General features: G+C 34.1%; 1 protein-coding gene across 1 annotated transcript in view; it reads right to left on the bottom strand.

Moving 5' to 3' along the window:
* EPHA5 (EPH receptor A5) overlaps window positions 1-19,212 on the bottom strand; it is a 318,271-nt gene that overhangs the window by 63,777 nt on the left and 235,282 nt on the right. The window contains exon 8 of the mRNA XM_060012452.1: window positions 10,364-10,469. Coding sequence (XP_059868435.1) covers window positions 10,364-10,469 — 106 coding nt within the window. The remainder of the gene's footprint in view (window positions 1-10,363; window positions 10,470-19,212) is intronic.

Here is a 19,212-nt window from a genome sequence, read left to right as displayed (position 1 = left end):
AATGGAGCTTCAAATAAAAAGTTTATTCAGCTCTTGTGGTTAGGCTTTTGACCTGTCCTGTGTTTCACAGTACTTAAAATCTGAAAGTCTCCAGATTCTTTGCTAAAATAATTTTCTTCTTTGCAAAACAATGACATTAACTTGCTTCTAGTACCATAAATAGAGTTTTTCCTTCCAAATGTTTGCCTCAATATAACTTCCTGAGAATTGCAGTGATGTTTACATGTTTGATCTGTGAGAAGTCGCAGGTGGGATGTTCAATAATGTTGAGCAATTGAGCCAGTAACCCTCTTGGGTTCAGTTTCCTAGGACGATTTATTTCCCACAGTGGGCAATTAGTTGTTGCTATGCCCCTAGTCTTTCTGGCACTGCTCTGCCCTGATCCCCATTTGTATGTTATTAATAAATTATCATCTGCTCTCTAATTATCTTTGATTCAGATTCTGAAGAAAAAAGCACGTAATCATGAGAAAATAGAAGGGATAACTCTCAGATATTAAATCAATATACATGCCTGGATTTATTACAGTTTTATAAAATCATATCTATTGCTAATCATTAAACCACTGAGATTTGTTTTTAATGAGCTTTTTTCTAAAATCAGCGATTGCATGTGTGATTACAAATATTTGTCTATCATTATTTTAAAATAAAATAGTATTTGATTAAAATATTTTAATGTAATACTTATCCTTATCAAAACTTATCAAGTCTGAAAGTACATAATCCTAGTTGTTAAAGGTGCCAAATATATCAACTATCCATGCTGACCATACTTGAAAAGATTGAGAGGGAAATACAGTTACATTAATGTACATTATCATTTATAAAAGTGAATACTGATTGATATCACCACGTGCATCACCACACTGGCATTAGGATGCCCAGATGTCAAATAAATAATATAAGCTAGTGAAGATTTCTTATCTCCTATACAATACTTCTTTGATATCATTGCATTTATTTTGCTGATGGCACAAGAAGTTCCATTTTTCAGGAAGAAAGCACATTTATGGGTTAGGTATTTTATTGTGCTTATGTCAGAGTTACTAACATTTTTCATTTTCCAAACTATCAACATTAATGGGAAAAATGAGACAAAGCACTTCAAATAGAGATTGATGCTCAATTTATCTTTAATTCAATAATTTATGAGGTATTCATTCAATTAGGTTATGTGGGAGAGCCACAGAAGTCTTTATCCTCTATATACTTACTGGAGGGCAGAAAAGAAACATATTTACTATAATTTGTGGTTTGAAAGTGTTACATTCCATGAGAAATACTGGTATATTGTTCTGAGACTTAAGTGGAAGGGGAGAATACTTCAGCTAAAGGAACTGAGTATGTTTTTATGATAGAACAGTTGATGTGAGTTTTGACATGTGGGTGAGGTTTAAATATTGAGAGATGAAATAGAGGATATGAAAAAAGAAACCACGCTCACGTGGTTTCTCTTCTTTCTTCATTCTTAGTTCATGTGCGTTGTCTGAGACTGACCCTACTTCAGGTTCAGGCATGAACTGTAACTGTACTGCCATGCAGTATACATTCCCCATACTCTTCTTAGTTAAGGTCTCAGTGCTACTGATTGGTTTACTCTGTGGGGCTGTGTATTAGGTTCCTGTCAGAGCATGTGCCACCTGTGAGAGTGAAGGGTCAAAAGCTCTAAAGCAGGGGCTGGATTCAAGTCGGTGACCATTTCTGCTTCTGCTTCAACAATTGTGTGGTCTCCTGCTACTTTATGGACCACTCCTTCTCAGTCTCCTTTGGCTGGATCTTCCTCCTTCACTCTATCTCTCAATACATATCCGAGCCCCAGGGCTCTACCCAAATAGCTTTATTTTGATCAGTGCCTTTAAATACCATATTTGTGCCAGAGCTTTCTTGAATCATGTGTCTCCAGTTGCATAGCAGAGAATATTTTACCATTTGGATCTATTAAGTGCCTGTACTTTGGATTTTTTAAAAATCTCTGGAACTTTTCATCTATATGATCTACAATTATCTTTTGGATAAAACCACTTTGAATTTGTCTTCTGTCATATGCAACCAAAGGAATCCAGGTCAAAAACACATAGTGATAATGCTGGAAAGCTAGTTCGAAGCATGTTTTCAATAGTCTCCAACTCCAGCTTCACTCTTCCAGTCATCCAGTCATTGGACATTTATTGAGAAACTACACTAGAATCTGTGTTCAACATGAATACATATCTATCAGGGGAGACACATATAAAATGATGAACTAAAATCATTTCAATTGGGAAAAACAATTTTTGAGGGAAAACAAAAGTGATATTAACTAGCTTTCACAAAATCAGGAATGGTCATGGGGTTGGTGACATTTGATATATGTGATTCTAGAATCGATATAGTTTACCAGGTATAATTGCCAAGTGTAGAATAGAGGGAAAAGTCACTATAACCTAATGTATTCCTTAATTTACTTTAGTGTTAAGATATCACTGACTTTAATTTCTAAGAGTTATTTTATTCATAGCAGTTTGGAAGGTTCTTAAATGTTAATACTATTATCTTAAAAAAAAAAAATACTATTATCTTTAGTAGTAAATATTCAGTGGCTTTGCATATAAGAGATCAGAATTTCACCAAAATCATATAGTTGAATGATATAAGTCATGGGGAAGTTATACAGTGAAGAGCAAATGCCTTAAAGTTAGAGCTGTGCTCAAGACCCAGGCCCTCACTAACTGACTATATAATATAATCTATGTTCTAGACAGTGTTCTAAGGGGCAGGAACCCACAGATAAAAATCCCTATCATTTTAGAGCTTATAATCTAGTATGGGAGACAGACAAAAAATCAACAGAAGAAATACATATATTGGGTGGGCCAAAAAGTGCCTTTGGTTTTTTAAGCAAAAATAAAAGACACATTTATCACTTTCTCCAAGAACTTTATTGAACACTGTATTCAGCCTTTTGTTCCACTACCTTCTGCCATTTTTCAGGCAACTTCATAATTCCATCTTCCCAAAACTTTTTATCTTTTTGAGCAAAGAACTGTTCCAGGTGCCTTTTAGAGTCTTCCAGGGAATTAAATTTTTTTCTATTAAGAGAATTTTGTAAAGACTGAAATAAGTGGAAATCGGAATGTGCAATGTCTGGTGAATATGGCAGATGAATCAGAACTTCCCAGCCAAGCTGTAACAGTTTTTGCCTGGTCATCAAGGAAATATGCGGTCTTGCCTTATCCTGATGGAAGATTATGCATTTTCTGTTGACTAATTCTGGACACTTTTCGTCAAGTTCCACTTTCAATTGGTTTAATTGGGAGCAGTACTTGTTGGAATTAATTGTCTGGTTTTCTGGAAGGAGCTCATAATAAAGGACTCCCTTCCAATGTCATTATATACACAACATCACCTTCTTTGGATGAAGACCGGCCTTGGTCTCTGGTGTGGTTGGTGGTGGTTCATTTCACTTGCCCCATGATCTCGTCCCTCCATTCTACACTGCTGTACAGTATCCACTTTTCATCGCCTGTCACTATTTGTTTTAAAAACAGAATGTTTTCATTACATTTCAGTAGAGAATCGCATATGGAAATATGGTCAAGAAGGTCTTTTTCGCTTAACCTATGTGGAACACAAACATCAAAGCAATTCATATAACCAAGATGGTGCAAATGATTTTCAGTGCTTGACTTGGATAGTTTGAGTATGTTGGCTATCTCCCTCATGGTATAACATTGATTGTTCCCAATGACTGTTTAGATGTGATCACTATTAACTTTAACTTGTCTACCAGACCGTGGAGCATCGTCCAGCGAGAACTCTCCAGAACAAAACTTTGCAAACCACTTTTGACACGTTCGATCAGTCACAGCACCTTCTCCATACACTGCACAAATCGTTTTGTACATTTCAGTTGTGGTTTTACCTTTCTTGAAGTAATAAAGCATAATATGCCAAAAATGTTGCTTTTTTCTTCCATCTTCAATATTAAAATGGCTACACAAAAATTCACCAATTTTGATGTCTTTTTTTTTGATGTATGCTGATCTGACAGCTGTAACATACAATCTAACAAAATTGTTTTGAATGAACTTAAAGACACCTAAGTGTTACTAGAGCCATCTTATGCGAAAAAAAACGAACGAACCTTTTGGCCCACCGAATATATTATAATATATATAAGATATACATATTATAATGGCAATGACTGTTATAAGAGACAAGCCAGGGTAAGGGATACCTGATGTGCAGAGGAAGGAATAATGGGTCATCATTTTAGTCAGCTCAATTGAGAGAATTAGATTGAGCAAAGAAAGAAGGAGGAAACCATGTTGTTCTCTGGGTCAAAAGAGTTTTAGACAGGATGAAGAGCCAATGCAAAAGCCTTACAGCTGGACTATTTTTACAAGATTCAAGAAACATCAAGAAGATAACTTTTATGAAGTATAAATTGGATATAGAGCTGATACTGAGACATAGTGTTGTAAAATATTACATGTAAAGTCCTTGGAACAGTGCCTAGTAGTAGGTAGTATGTAATTCATGCTAAACAGTATTAAACTTATTATCATCAATATTATTATTGTGTTACTTCTGTTAGGCAAAGATGCTTCTCTGATGGTTTTAGAATGCTACATAGCCTTTAAAAATCATTCACTTTGGAAGCTATTATTCTTTGATATCAAATGTGGGCAGAGCTCTGGCATTTGTCTGAATTAAATAATTACATTCAAGATGCCTGTACAATTATTTTATTTGGCTCCAAATGAGCTTGAAGAAAAGTTTCTAAGTCCAGCATATTTTACTATCAAGCTATTGTTTTCCCTAATATAAGAACTGTGGCAGGCATTTAATAAGAAGTCGAATATTTCTTGAATTAATGAATCATACCATCATTTTGGTCCAAAAGAAAAAAAGTTATCATGAAGGAAATGATTCCAACTTAAACTCTTTTACTTAACCCCAGCTGTTGTAATTCTGTTTATGAAATTCTGTCCATTTATCAGACTACTAATTTAACTTGGAAACACTTTGAAAAAAGGACATTGCCTTTTTATTTTAAATGCCTGGGACTTTTCTTGGTGTTTTATGTGCAATAAATGCTCAATATATGTTTGTAATGGATAATTGGGAAGAGTGTGTCATTTACAACATGTTAGACTTTAAGAGACTTGAAAAAAATTACAAAAGGCTAAATTTTAATATTATTTTTAAGTAACAAAAAACCCCAAAAGCAGTGTTTTCATAAATCTATTTTTTCCCCTAAATTTCTGACATGGTCTGAGTAACATAAATTTGTACTTAGCCTCCAAGTACAGTATTAACTGATTTCTGAAGAATTTTTTCCTCAGGAAACGATTTGACATTTCAAATCGATTGAGTTTCAATTGTTTAATGAAAGACAAAGGGAAACAGGATTTAGCATGTCTAACCACAGTATTTGAACATGATCAGAACACGCAAGGGAAGATTTTTTGCCTAGAAAATAGTTAATCCTTTTTATAGGCATTAAACCACCCTTAGACTAAATTTATCATATCAGGAACATCACAGAAATAAAGTCACATATTAATAGCCTTAGAATCATATCCAAGACTAAGCATCTTGAAAGATTCCTTCTGCCCCTTCAGGAGCTATAAGTTTTTTGGGGTTTGTTTTCCAATTTTAAAATTGGCAAACAGCTTTACCTTTTTTGTGTTTATATGAAAGATAAGTACACATAAGTGTGGGCATGCATGTGTGTAACATGTGTGTATCTTTAACCTCTCAGTGTACATGTGGAATTAATTGAAATAAAAAAGCAAAGCTCTGAAATTTTCTTAAGATTTAATTAAGTTCATAAGTAATAAAAGAGACAAAGTATTAAAATATATTCTTTTATCCCAGAGTGTCTATATTGAGCAAGTTTCAAAGAAATAGTTTCTGTACACTGAAAGATGTTTTCCTATACAACTAAATCCTGTTAATTTAAGCTTTATATCAGACTAAGAAAGTGTCCAGTAGTCAATTTTCAGAATGAGGTCCCAAGTTTAAGATAGGGACACAGAAAAAAAGTCAATCTAATAGTATCAATGATTGTCTTCAAAGGAAAGAAAAAGAGAAGGTCAAAGTAGAAGACTTTCTCAAACATGTAACTAAAAGAGTGTGGAGATGACATCATTGGTTGAAAGTCTGATTAAACAATTTATATCTATAAAATCGTATATATAAGAGACAACCTCACAAAATTAGGTTATAATAAGAAAGTTATCAATGTGCAGTGTCATTACTGATGAAAAATTAAAAAACAATTACAAAAAAACAAAAAACAATTACAACACGCTGTGCATATTAGGAGGTTTAATTTATATTCAGCCCAGGGTAATTAGCTCATAGTTTGCTGAGAACAAGTCAATTATTTTGTAGTCCCATGAAAACACCATTTACAAGTAATAGAAAAGAAAGTAAAAAGGATAGTCTGAAACCTGCAGAAAATGCTCTACGGAATATTTAGCACCTTTAAACAAGATGGTCACATGATTTCCAAAACTGATAGAATCCTAAGATGTTACAATTCTTTGTCATTTTTTAAATAGAACTTTCTCCCTTCAGGATCAATCCTTGTCTATTTTATTTTAACTGTGTCTAGGTAAGAAGACTCCAAGAGGTTTCTGCATAATCAATTTTAGCCTAAAAAGATTAGAAAGTCTCTATATTTAATTTATTTTTCATTTTCAATGTATTTTAGAATAAAAAAGTTTATTGCTTTCTTTGAAATAGATTATTCTTATAGTATTCAATGTGTTATATTCCTGATTTTTTTCCTTTGGTCTGAATAAAAATTCAAATTGCCAGTGAATACGTACTTTCAATACATAGCTGCTTCTGAGCCCAAATGATGATATAAATTGTCAATGAATATTACATACAGAGGATAGTAATATATTTGCAATATATCAGAATTAAGTCTATATCATCACTGAGTTAAATTATTTGTAATTAAAAGACATTTTACGTAAGAGCAAATATCTGGTTTATAATATATTCAAGAGGTTAAAAGGTGATATAAGAGAGTAAGTTCAAAATGAGAGTGGAGTCTAAGTGTTATTATGTTTTTGTGTGTTTATCAATCATATTTTAGTACAGTGAAGAGGGAGAAGTATATATAATTCAGTGTCCTTAGAACATTCCCAGAAAAGCCTTTTTTTTCAATAATTTGCTATTGCTTAAAGATAACTCCCAAATTTGTGTTAGGCTTTGTTCACATCTCTTCATTTAGTTTTTCTTTTATTTGACAAAACTTTACTTAGTTAATCAGTATACTCTATGTACTAAGAGGTAGGTTCAATTTTCTTAGTCCCAACAAAAATTGCGAAGTTCATTGCCTTGAATGAGATAGGAAAAGCCTTTCTAGAATCATATCATTTAGCTTTTGAATAAGTATGTTTATATAATACAAACATAAAATAACCTGTTTATGAAAAGTAAAATAAAATGGCCAAATATATTTCTTTTTTTTCTTTTGATTGCCAGTTAACTTTATTTATTTATTGGGAATATACATATCAAGTATATAAAAAGGGGTTTAACAAGCAATTACAAAGGAAATACTTTGTACAACTACCACCCAAATCAATAACCCCCAAAACCCCAAATATGCACACCCCATTTACAACTTCACCGTCATCTTTGCCTGTAGGCAGCATCTAGTTGGGTTTTGCCTTTTTATTTAAACTGACAGTCTCTTTTTAATTGGTATATTTAGATTATTCACATTTAATGTGATTATTGATTGGATTAAAATCTACCACTTGGCCAGCTCTTTTCTATTTGGTCCAAACTTTTCTTTGTTTGGCCAAATATATTTCTATCATAAGACAAATGACCTTGAAATTCAAGAATGTGCATTCAACAAAATGAAGTAAAAGTTCGGTGCAAAGAATTTGCTGGTAAAAAAAATATAAATCTCAAATTGATTTTTAGTAAAGTGTATTTTCCTTTAAATTGCAAATTCCTAGTCTCAGCATCACAGTCTTTGTAATTAAGAAAAAAAATTAAAGTGAATAAGCAATGCACAATTTGTAAGGTATTGTTATTTTTAAAAAGTAATATACTTCCGTAAGACAGTAGATCCAAAATTATCTTACCATGTCTTGGGTTTAGTTATGCTGAAAATTAAGCTTTGCCTTTTGGGTATAGATGTCATTTTTATTTAACTGAGAAATACACTAAACATTTCTATATACTAAAATTTAGTTATTCTTCTATGGTATTTTCAGATAGATATGGAATTCATGTGTGTGTGTGTGTGTGTATGTCTGTGTGTGTGTGTGTGTGTGTGTGTGTGTATGTGTGTGCTAAAGCTATACTCTTCTTCAGCTACCAAATAGTAGGTAGATTGAACCTTCTCTCACTTTGTCTAATGCTGCAGGTGTAACGAAGTGAATTGCTTTTAAGTCAATTTTGTATGTATTAGGGAAAAAATGGGGGGGGCAGGGGCTGATTCATATATAGGTAAGCGAGAATCCTTAGCTGAATGTCATCAGTAAATTCACATTAACAATACTTAGGTTAAACAGATAAAGTGTGCTAAGTCTACAATAAAATATTTCCTATACTTTATTTGTTCTTTAATAAACCTTCAAACACAAATTTATTGGCCTTTAGACATCTGCTCTTTCCTCCATTTTTATTCAGTGGACCCAACAAATAATATCTTCTTATAATCCCCATGTCCCTAAATATAACTAACACTTCCAGATTTATTGGAAAGGAAGAGGCCAACCATTTCTCAGAAGTAAATAATGATATTACAAACCAGCTTTGCAAATGTATCATAGTTATCCACCCTTCTGGGGTAGAAAAGATACATTATCTCGTGGTAGTTTTCTTAGTAGTTACAATTCACTCAATTCAATTATCTTACTTGATCGAAACCTGAGCAAAGTTTTTATGACAAGACTGGTGGAATTAGCTTATCTTCCAGAAAGCAGGGACAATGGTAGATCATTCTCCCTAAGTGACTTCAGATCAGTGGGGCACGAGCTAGCCAGCCTCTGACTGGGGAGGGCTGGCTGTCCTCAACAGAGCACAAACTGTTTCCCAGTTTGTGGGAAGAATTTAGAATTTAGCAATTCTAAAAATGTGTCACTGCTATTCTAACATTAAAAGTAAGCAATGATTTCTTAGGAAAACTTTCAACACTCAAATGACCAAGAACTAGAAGAAAGGGAATTTTCAGAAAAGAGAAAGGATGTTCAAAGGAAGTAACAGTGTTTTATTAAAATAAAATGTCACTACTGTAATTTAAGGATGTAGTCATAAATCTTTTCAGAATACAATATGCAGTATATTGAAAATGTCTAATTCTATATATTTATGAGTTGAATAGGTGCTGAAGAGTCAAAAGTAAATGAGTAAAACAGTACAAAATCAATATGAATATTGATTTCATGACTTTTTTTGGACCTTATAGTATATTTTTGTATATTTGTGCAGGTTTAAATATCTTCATGAAGATTTTCATGAGATTTTCTATAATAGTCTAACACCAAAACATTTTCAAATTGACAGCTCTCATTACAGAATATCCCTTCTAATAGTGGCCTGGATGAAAAATGAAAATACATTTGTTGTAGGAGTAGAACACACTCATGCTCTTATTTGTTTATTTTTTTAGGAAGGTTTATTATGCTCAGCTCAATGTCAGGAGATACCTTCTACATAAGCTGTTGCTGGGGCTCTACCTCTTTTATTTTTGTTCAAAATGAAAAATGTAGATAGATAATACACATATTAATGTATCTATTGATATAACATTCAATAAAATTCACTTTAAATCAGTATACACTATGATTGATGTATTCAGGTTGAAATCATTCAGAAGCTGAAAATAAATGCAACCATAAAAAAAGGGTGGTTATTTGTCAAAACGCTTGTTTGCGGGTGTGTCTGCTTTGTATCCATCACCCTGTTAGGTAGAACTCTGGCTAACTAGAATTATTAGTTTTATTCTTCTAAAATATCAGACACAGACACAGGCCTTCCCAAACACTAAAATTGAAGCTTTTGAGAGGATATGTCAATACTTTTGAGAGGAAAAATAAAATTCACGTTAAAATAAACTATATCAGAAAAAGATATGGTTATATTAACGACATAATAAATAATAACAAGTTAATACTATTCTGTGTAGAGAGTATACCTGGAAAAGAGGAATTGTGCGCTTAAAAGTTAGCACTAACATGGACAAGGTAAAGCTTGAGAAACACATCCTACATACAGGTTATCTACTGATATATTGCTCGCCTCATTTGTTTCAGAATGTGCTTAATAGCCAAATGGTCAGATCAAGGTAAGGAAGAGATCAGCTGCAAAAGTTCAGAAGCACAGCTTCCTGTCTTACCTTCCACTGAGGAGGAAGCCAATAACCACTGCCAACAAAATGACTCCCACTGTCACAGACACAGCAATTATAGGAATCTGGCTTTGATCGCTGGATGCTGCAACTGCTGATAGGAGACAGAGAAAATGTAGCCTGTGGTTACAGGGATCATATGCATTCAAATAAGAGCTGCTTAATAGTCAGTAATTAATGCAAGGTTTAAGCAATTCACCCACACTTGGCTGAGATTTCCCCTTATATCTCTTCTCAATGGTGTGTAATTGAAAAGACATCTTTAGGAGAAAATATTTATTCTCCAAATGGAAATTTGAAAGAACCACTAAGTCACTGATTATTTCCTTATCATAAAAAAGAATGTCATTGTTTGTATAGTATTAATTTAGCAATCTTAGGTTTGCAAGACAAAATGGAATTTTGTTTTTGATTTCAAACACCTCCTAAATAGGAGGTGCTAAGTATATGAGATTTGACATTTTTAGAGTTTGCATGTGGCTGTTCTCTAGGAAAAAAAAAAAGTCTCATTATATTAGATAGGACTTTCTCTTATAGATATAGGTTGAAATGTCCAAAATGATGTGGCTGTGACCTCGTATGATATCACTATTTTGAATATAATTTTAAAAACTATAATTTCAAGCAGAATATAATCACTAAATATACTTTATTAGTAGGAACGCTTTTTCAAAAATATCAAGGCATACATTTAGAACTTTGTATCTACAGTAAGATTAGTTTACATGGTCTTTTTTAAATACATGAATTTAGATGAAATATTTTATATTTTAATAACACAATTACTATCATAAGAGGAATATGGACATAATTAGATAGTTGTACCTAAAAAAGCAAGGGACTTTTTCTTTTGTGCTGATAGCTAAGTTGATTAAAATAAGAAACTTATAGAACAAAATAAATTTTATTAATGTTCTCAAGAAACCCTCAATAGGATAACTTAGCATGCGTATTGTTTAATGACATTATCATTTTGATAAATTCAGAGTGGTATGATAACAAATTTTAAGTCACCAAAACTAATAACAATTATGCATCCCCATGTTTTGTTTTTCACAGTCTCTTACATGATCTTGGCCCTATCAATAGTTTTGGGACATTTAAATGCTACCGTTTCTAGTCTTGTCACCTCATCATTGATTCTTTTAACCAAAATTGACTGACTCTCTGACAACCGTCTTACACTGATCTACATTTTCAGCCCTTTCAGATCAGTCTTCAAGAGCTCAATATCGGCAACTAGTGGTTCATGTATGAGGAAAACTACTACTTACAATAGAAATCTATACTCTTCCCCTCCCTCTTCTTGGATAATAATAGTTGCAATTCAAGGTCCCTTTACCCTGTTTTTTCCTATCCTCTGATGCTGAGGTCTGTGGTAGAGAATTTATTCCTGGTGAACAGTATAAATGTAGTAGGGCAAAGCTACCCCACTATCACTAGTAGTAGCCTTCCCCAAGATTTGCTTTATTAATTTCTAAATTCAAATTACTTATTTTCTCAGTCAACTTTCTTTTTGGCAGGTGGCACTGTTTCTAGAGAAAAACATGCAAATTTGGTCCAAATAAGTTCAATGTTATTTCATTTGTGCTCCAAAGCTTTTGATTCTCTCTTTTAATTTCCTTACAAAGTCATCCCCATAATGAGTCTTCCTCATTTTCTCAGTAGACTAATCCATGCTAACTTCCCACATTTTAGAAATGCTAAACTTTATAGATAAAAGAGAGTGATCAAGTCTGAACTCCATGGTTAAATACAACTCTATACCCTTCTTTTGCTTTACCTAACACCCCTGTTAGAATCTTTCTTGTCTCTTCCAAGACAATGATCTTTAAAGATCTCCCTCCAGGGGCTTCCCTGGTGGCACAGTGGTTGAGAGTCCACCTGCCGATGCAGGGGACACGGGTTCGTGCCCCGGTCCGGGAGGATCCCACATGCTGTGGAGCGGCTGGGCCCGTGAGCCATGGCCGCTGGGCCTGCACGTCCCAAGTCTGTGCTCCGCAACGGGAGAGGCCACAGCAGTGAGAGGCCCGTGTACTGCAAAAACAACAAAAAAAAAACCCCAAAAAACAACAGATCTCCCTCCAGAAGTGATTATCATTTCCTTACAGACTACCTCTCTTCTACTTACAAGGCTACAGATAATTTCTCTTGGAGAGAACAAATTCTTATACATAAACTTACTGCTATTATTAGTTCAAACTGAATTTGAAAACAGGTCCAACATTTACTATACATTTGGGTTAAGGCAAATTATTTAACCTTGTAAAGTCTCATTTCATTAATCTCCAGTTAGGGATAATTTCCCTGGATCATTATATTTCTGTTTAGAGATAACACTTAGCATAGTGCTTCAACTATTGTCAGCCTTATTTAAATGGAAGATATTACATATACATATTATCTCCTGTTTTATTTGTCATTCTTACTCTCTCCTATTTTTCAGCATCTTGACTGAGTCATCTAGAACCAGCCTCATCTTCTGAGAACCAACATTACTAAATTTACTCTGAAACCTCTCTTCTGCCTTTGAGTTCTATGCATGATATATTTGCCATATGTAATGAGTACTTCTCCATTTACCGTACCATACACTATAATGAGGTATTTGATCTTGTTGAACACACACTACGCCCTTTAAACTCTTCTCTTGTTTCTATACATCAGATGAGCTGTTTTCTCTTTTTCCCACTCTGAAGCACTGCTTTGTCAGTTCTATTGGCTCTGAATTCTCTTCCAACATTTTATGTGTGAGCAATTCCTGATGAATGCTGGTTCTTAATCCTTCCCACTTCTTTCCATCTCTCTTTCTATCTCTTTCCATCTTTCTCCCTTTCTACCTCTTTTTCTCCCTACCTCTCATAGATATTTCTTTGCTCATGGCATCAGTTAACTATAAGCTGAAGAGTCCCACATTTATATCTCCAACTATTATTTGTCTTCAGAGGATCATTCTATTAAAAAAAAACAAACTCTATTCCCTTTATTTGGATTTTATTTTCACATAAAAATAAACATGTTTAAAATCGACCCTTATACCACATCCACCCCAATGGCATTAAAAAAAAAGCATCAATAAATAAACATACCATAAATCAAACCAACAAACCAGATGAATTTTATCTTTTTCTGGTTTCTTTTAAGCAGCACTGAATTTTTCTTAACCCCTACTTACACTTAATCACCAAATATTTTTGTGTTTCTTTTATGTTTCTCCCCATGCATTACTTTTTATTTCATCCAACACTCACCTATTTGATTCAAATCTGCTGGAATATGGTTCATATATTTTTTAAGTGCTCCCTTTGATTTCTATGTACTCACATGAAATATCAGAAAATATCACTTTGATCATGTTTCTCTGAACAAAAAGTTAATAGACACCTACTGCCTATGGAAAAAAATTTCCAAATTCTCCATCTAGCATTCAAAAGCCCTTCTAATCTGACTCTAACAAATCTTTCTGGTCTCAATGTGCCAGTTTGGGACTCTGAGAGATAGGGTTTTGGAGGAAGCAGGCATGAATAATCAGAAGTAGGGATCAAAACAGGGCAATTTCAGACTAACCGAAGTATTAATTTTGAGAAAAAATACAGTGCTTAGAAGTGTGAAATGCTTCATTTTTGAGTAATTGCCAAGATCTCTAACTTAACAATGTGCTAAAATGTGCATGTAGGTATAGGATAATATCTTGCAATAAAACAGTTGTTAATGGCATGCCAAAATTTTCAAAAATGTTTAAATTAATATATTTTATGAAAAATACTTTGTAAGTAATGTCAAATCACAAATGTTCATATTTACATGTTTTTATCTGCTGTCCACTGAAATCAGATCTTTTTGTATAATAGGCAATTAAATAAAGGGGCTGTGAGAAAGAATTTTAAAAATTTATTTTCATTTATTTTTATTTATTTATTTATTTATTTGTTAGTTTCTGCTTTACAACAAAATGAATCAGTTATATATATACATATGTTCCCATATCTCTTCCTTCTTGCGTCTCCCTCCCTCCCACCCTCCCTATCCCACCCCTCCAGGCGATCACAAAGCACCGAGCTGATCTCCCTGTGCTATGCGGCTGCTTCCCACTAGCTATCTACCTTACGTTTGGTAGTGTATATATGTCCATGCCTTTCTCTCGCTTTGTCACAGCTTACCTTTCCCCCTCCCCATATCCTCAAGTCCATTCTCTAGTAGGTCTGGAATTTAAGAAGACAGGAATAAAGACATAGACCTATTTTCATTTATTTTTTAAAAGTTTGCAGCATTCTTTTCTGAAGTTAGCTTCCTTCCATAGGCTTTCTTTCTATTTTTATTTTTTGAATTGTTGAATTTTCTTTTATTTTTTTAAACAGCAGGTTCTTATTAGTTATCCATTTTATACATATTAGTGTATACATGTCAATCCCAATCTCCCAGTTCATCCCACCCCTGCCCCAACCCCCACTTTCCCCCTTTGGTGTCCATACATTTGTTCTCTACATCTGTGTCTCTGTTTCTGCCTTGCAAACTGGTTCATCTGTACCATTTTTCTAGGTTCCATATGTATGCATTCATATACAATATTTGTTTTTCTCTTTCTGACTTACTTCACTCTGTATGACAGTCTCTAGATCCATCCACATCTCTACAAATGACCCAATTTTGTTCCTTTTTATGGCTGAGTAATATTCCATTGTATATATGTACCACATCTTCTTTATCAATTCGTCTGTCGATGGGAATTTAGGTTGCTTCTGTGACCTGGCTATTGTAAATAGTGCTGTAAAGAACATTGGGGTGCATGTATCTTTTCGAATTATTGGTTTCTCTGGGTATATGCCCAGTAGTGGGATTGCTGGGTCATATGGTAATTCTATTCTTAGTTCTTTAAGGAAACTCCATACTGTTCTACATAGTGGCTGTATAAATTTACATTCCCACCAACAGTGCAAGAGGGTTCCCTTTTCTCCACAACCTCTCCAACATTTGTTGTTTGTAGATTTTCTGATTATGCTCATTCTAACTGGTGTGAGGTGATAACCTCATTGTAGTTTTTTTTTTTTTTCGGCAAGTGGGCCTCTCACTGTTGTGGCCTTTCCCATTGCGGAGCACAGGCTCCGGACGCACAGGCTCAATGGCCACGGCTCACAGGCCCAGCCACTATGCGGCATGTGGGATCTTCCTGGACCGGGGCACGAACCCGTGTCCCCTGCATCGGCAGGTGGACTCTCAACCACTGAGCCACCAGGGAAGCCCTCATTGTAGTTTTGATTTCCATTTCTCTAATAGTTAGTGATGCTGAGCAGCTTTTCATGTGCTTCTTGGCCATGTGTATGTCTTCCATAGAGAAACGTCTATTTAGGTCTTCTGCACATTTTTGGATTGGGTTGTTTGTTTTTTTAATATTGAGCAGCCAGAGCTGTTTATATATTTTGGAGATTAATCCTTTGTCCGTTGATTCATTGGCAAATATTTTCTCCCATTCTGAGGGCTGTCTTTTCGTCGTGTTTGTAGTTTCCTTTGCTGTGCAAAACCTTCTAAGTTTAATTAGGTCCCATTTGCTTATTTTTGTTTTTATTTACATTACTCTAGGAGGTGGATCAAAAAAGATCTTGCTGTGATTTATGTCAAAGAGTGTTCTTCCTATATTTTCCTTTAAGAGTTTTATAGTGTTCTGTCCTAAATTTAGGTCTCTAATCCATTTTGAATTTATTTTTATGTATGGTGTTAGGGAGTGTTCTAATTTCATTCTTTTACATGTAGCTGTCCAGTTTTCCCAGCACACTTATTGAAGAGACTGTCTTTTCTCCATTGTATACCCTTGCCTCCTTTGTCATAGGTTAGTTGACCATAGGTGCCTGGGTTTATCTCTTTCTATTTTGTTCCATTGATCTATATTTCTGTTTTTGTGCCAGTACCGTATTCTCTTGATTACTGTAGCATTGTAGTATACTCTAAAGTCAGGGAGTCTGATTCCTCCAGCTCCATTTTTTACTCTCAAGACTGCTTTGGCTATTCGGGGTCTTTGATGTCTCCATACAAATTTTAAGAGTTTTTTGTTCTAGTTCCATAAAAAATGCCATTGGTAATTTGATAGGGATTGCATTGAATCTGTAGATTGCTTTGGGTATTATAGTTATTTTCACAATGTTGATTCTTACAATCCAAGAACATGGTATATCTGTCCATCTCTTGCTATCATCTTTAGTTTCTTTCATCAGTGTCCTATAGTTTTCTGAATATAGGTCTTTTGTCTCCCTAGGTAGGTTTATTCCTAGGTATTTTATTCTTTTTGTTGCAATGGTAAATGGGAGTGTTTCCTTAATTTCTCTTTCAGATTTTTCATCATTAGTGTATAGGAATGCAAGAGATTTCTGTGCATTAATTTTGTATCCTGCAAATTTACCAAATTCATTCACTAGCTCTAGTAATTTTCTGGTGGCATCTTTAGGATTCTCTATAAATAGTATCATGTCATCTGCAAACAGTGACAGTTTTACTTCTTCTTTTCCAATTTGTATTCCTTTTATTTCTTTTTCTTCTCTGATTGCCATGGCTAGGACTTCCAAAACTATGTTGAATAATAGTGGTGAGAGTGGACATCCTTGGCTTCTTCCTGATCTTAGAAGAAATGCTTTCAATTTTTCACAATTGAGAATGATGTTTGTTGTGGGTTTGTCCTATATGGCCTTTATTGTGTTGAGGTAGGTTCCCTCTATGCCCACTTTCTGGAGAGTTTTTATCATAAATGGGTGTTGAATTTTGTCAAAAGTTTTCTCTGCATCTATTGAGATGATCATGTTTTTTATTCTTCAATTTGTTAATATGGTGTATCACAATGATTGATTTGCTTATGTTGAAGAATCCTTGCATCCTTGGGATAAATCCCACTTGATCATGGTGTATGATTTTTTTAATGTGTTGTTGGATTCTGTTTGCTAGTATTTTGTTGAGGATTTTTGCATCTATATTCATCAGTGATATTGGTCTGTATTTTTCTTTTTTTGTAGTATCTTTGTCTGGTTTTGGTATCAGGGTGATGGTGGCCTCATAGAATGAGATTGGGAATGTTCCTTCCTCTGTAATATTTTGGAAGAGTTTGAGAAGAATGGTGTTAGCTCTTCTCTAAATGTTTGATAGAATTCACCTGTGAAGCCATCTGGTTCTGGGCTTTTGTTTGTTGGAAGATTTTAAATCACAGTTTCAATTTCATTACTTGTGATTGGTCTGTTCAAATTTCTATTTCTTCCTGGTTCAGTCTTGGAAAATTATACCTTTCTAAGAATTTGTCCATTTCATCCAGGCTGTCCATTGTTTTGGCATAGAGTTGCTTGTAGTAGTCTCTTAGGATGCTTTGTATTTCTGCAGTTTCTGTTATAATTTCTCCTTTTTCATTTCTAATTTTATTGATTTGAGTCCTCTCCCTCTTTTTCTTGATGAATCTAGTTAATGGTTTATCAATTTTGTTTATGTTCTCAAAGAAATAGCTTTTAGTTTTATTGATCTTTGCTATTTTTTTCTTTGTTTCTATATCATTTATTTCTGCTCTGATCTTTATGATTTCTTTCCTTCTGTTAACTTTGGGTTTTGTTTGTTTTTGTTACCCTAGCTCCTTTAGGTGTAAGGTTAGATTGTTTATTTGAGATTTTTCTTGTTTCTTGAGGTAGGCTTGTATAGCTATAAACTTCCCTCTTAGAACTGCGTTTGCTGCATCCCATAGGTTTTGGATCATCGTGTTTCCATTGTCATTTGTCTCTAGGTATTTTTTGACTTCCTCTTTTATTTCTCCTGTGATCTCTTGGTTATTTAGTAACGTATTGCTTAGCCTCCATGTGTTTGTGTTTTTAATGTTTTTTTCCCTGTAATTGATTTGTAATCTCATAGTGTTGTGGTCAGAAAAGATGCTTGATATGATTTCTATTTTCTTAAATTTACTGAGGCTTGATTTGTGACCCAAGTTGTGATCTATCCTGGAGAATGTTCCATGCACAGCTGAGAAGAAAGTGTAATCTACTGTTTTTGGATGGAATGTCCTATAAATATCAATTAAATCTTTCTGGTCTATTGTGTCTTTAACGCCTGTGTTTCCTTATTAATTTTCTGTTTGGATGATCTGTCTATTCATGTAAGTGAGGTGTTAAAGTCCCCCACTATTATTGTGTTACTGTCGATTTCCTCTTTTATAGCTGTTAGCAGTTAGTTGCCTTATGTATTGAGGTGCTCCTATGTTGGGTGCATATATATTTATAATTGTTATATCTTCTTCTTGGATTGATCCCTTGATCATTATCTAGTGTCCTTCCTTGTCTCTTGTAACATTCTTTATTTTAAAGTCTATTTTATCTGATATGAGTATTGCTACTCCAGCTTATGTTTGATTTCCATGTGCACAGAATACTTTTTTCCATCCCTTCACTTTCAGCCTGTATGTGTCCCTAGGTCTGAAGTGGGTCCCTTGTAGACAGCATATATATGGGTCTTGTTTTTGTATCCATTCAGCAAAACTGTGTGTTTTGGTTGGAGCATTTAATCCATTCATGTTTAAGGTAATTATCGATATGTATGTTCCTATGACAGTTTTCTTAAGTGTTTTGGGTTTGTTTTTGTAGGTCTTTTTCTTCTCTTGTGTTTCCCACTTACAGAAGTTCCTTTAGCATTTGTTGTAGAGCTAATTTGGTGGTGCTGAGTTGTCTTAGCTTTTGCTTGTCTGTAAAGCTTTTGATTTCTCCATCAAATCTGAATGAGATCCTTGCTGGGTAGAGTAATCTTGATTGTAGTTTCTTCCCTTTCATCACTTTAAGTATATCATGCCACTCCCTTCTGGCTTGTCGAGTTTCTGCTGAGAAATCAGC

This window comes from Delphinus delphis, chromosome 5, assembly GCF_949987515.2.
Source record: "Delphinus delphis chromosome 5, mDelDel1.2, whole genome shotgun sequence".
Lineage (NCBI taxonomy): Eukaryota > Metazoa > Chordata > Mammalia > Artiodactyla > Delphinidae > Delphinus > Delphinus delphis.
This window is presented reverse-complemented; position numbering and strand designations above follow the sequence as displayed.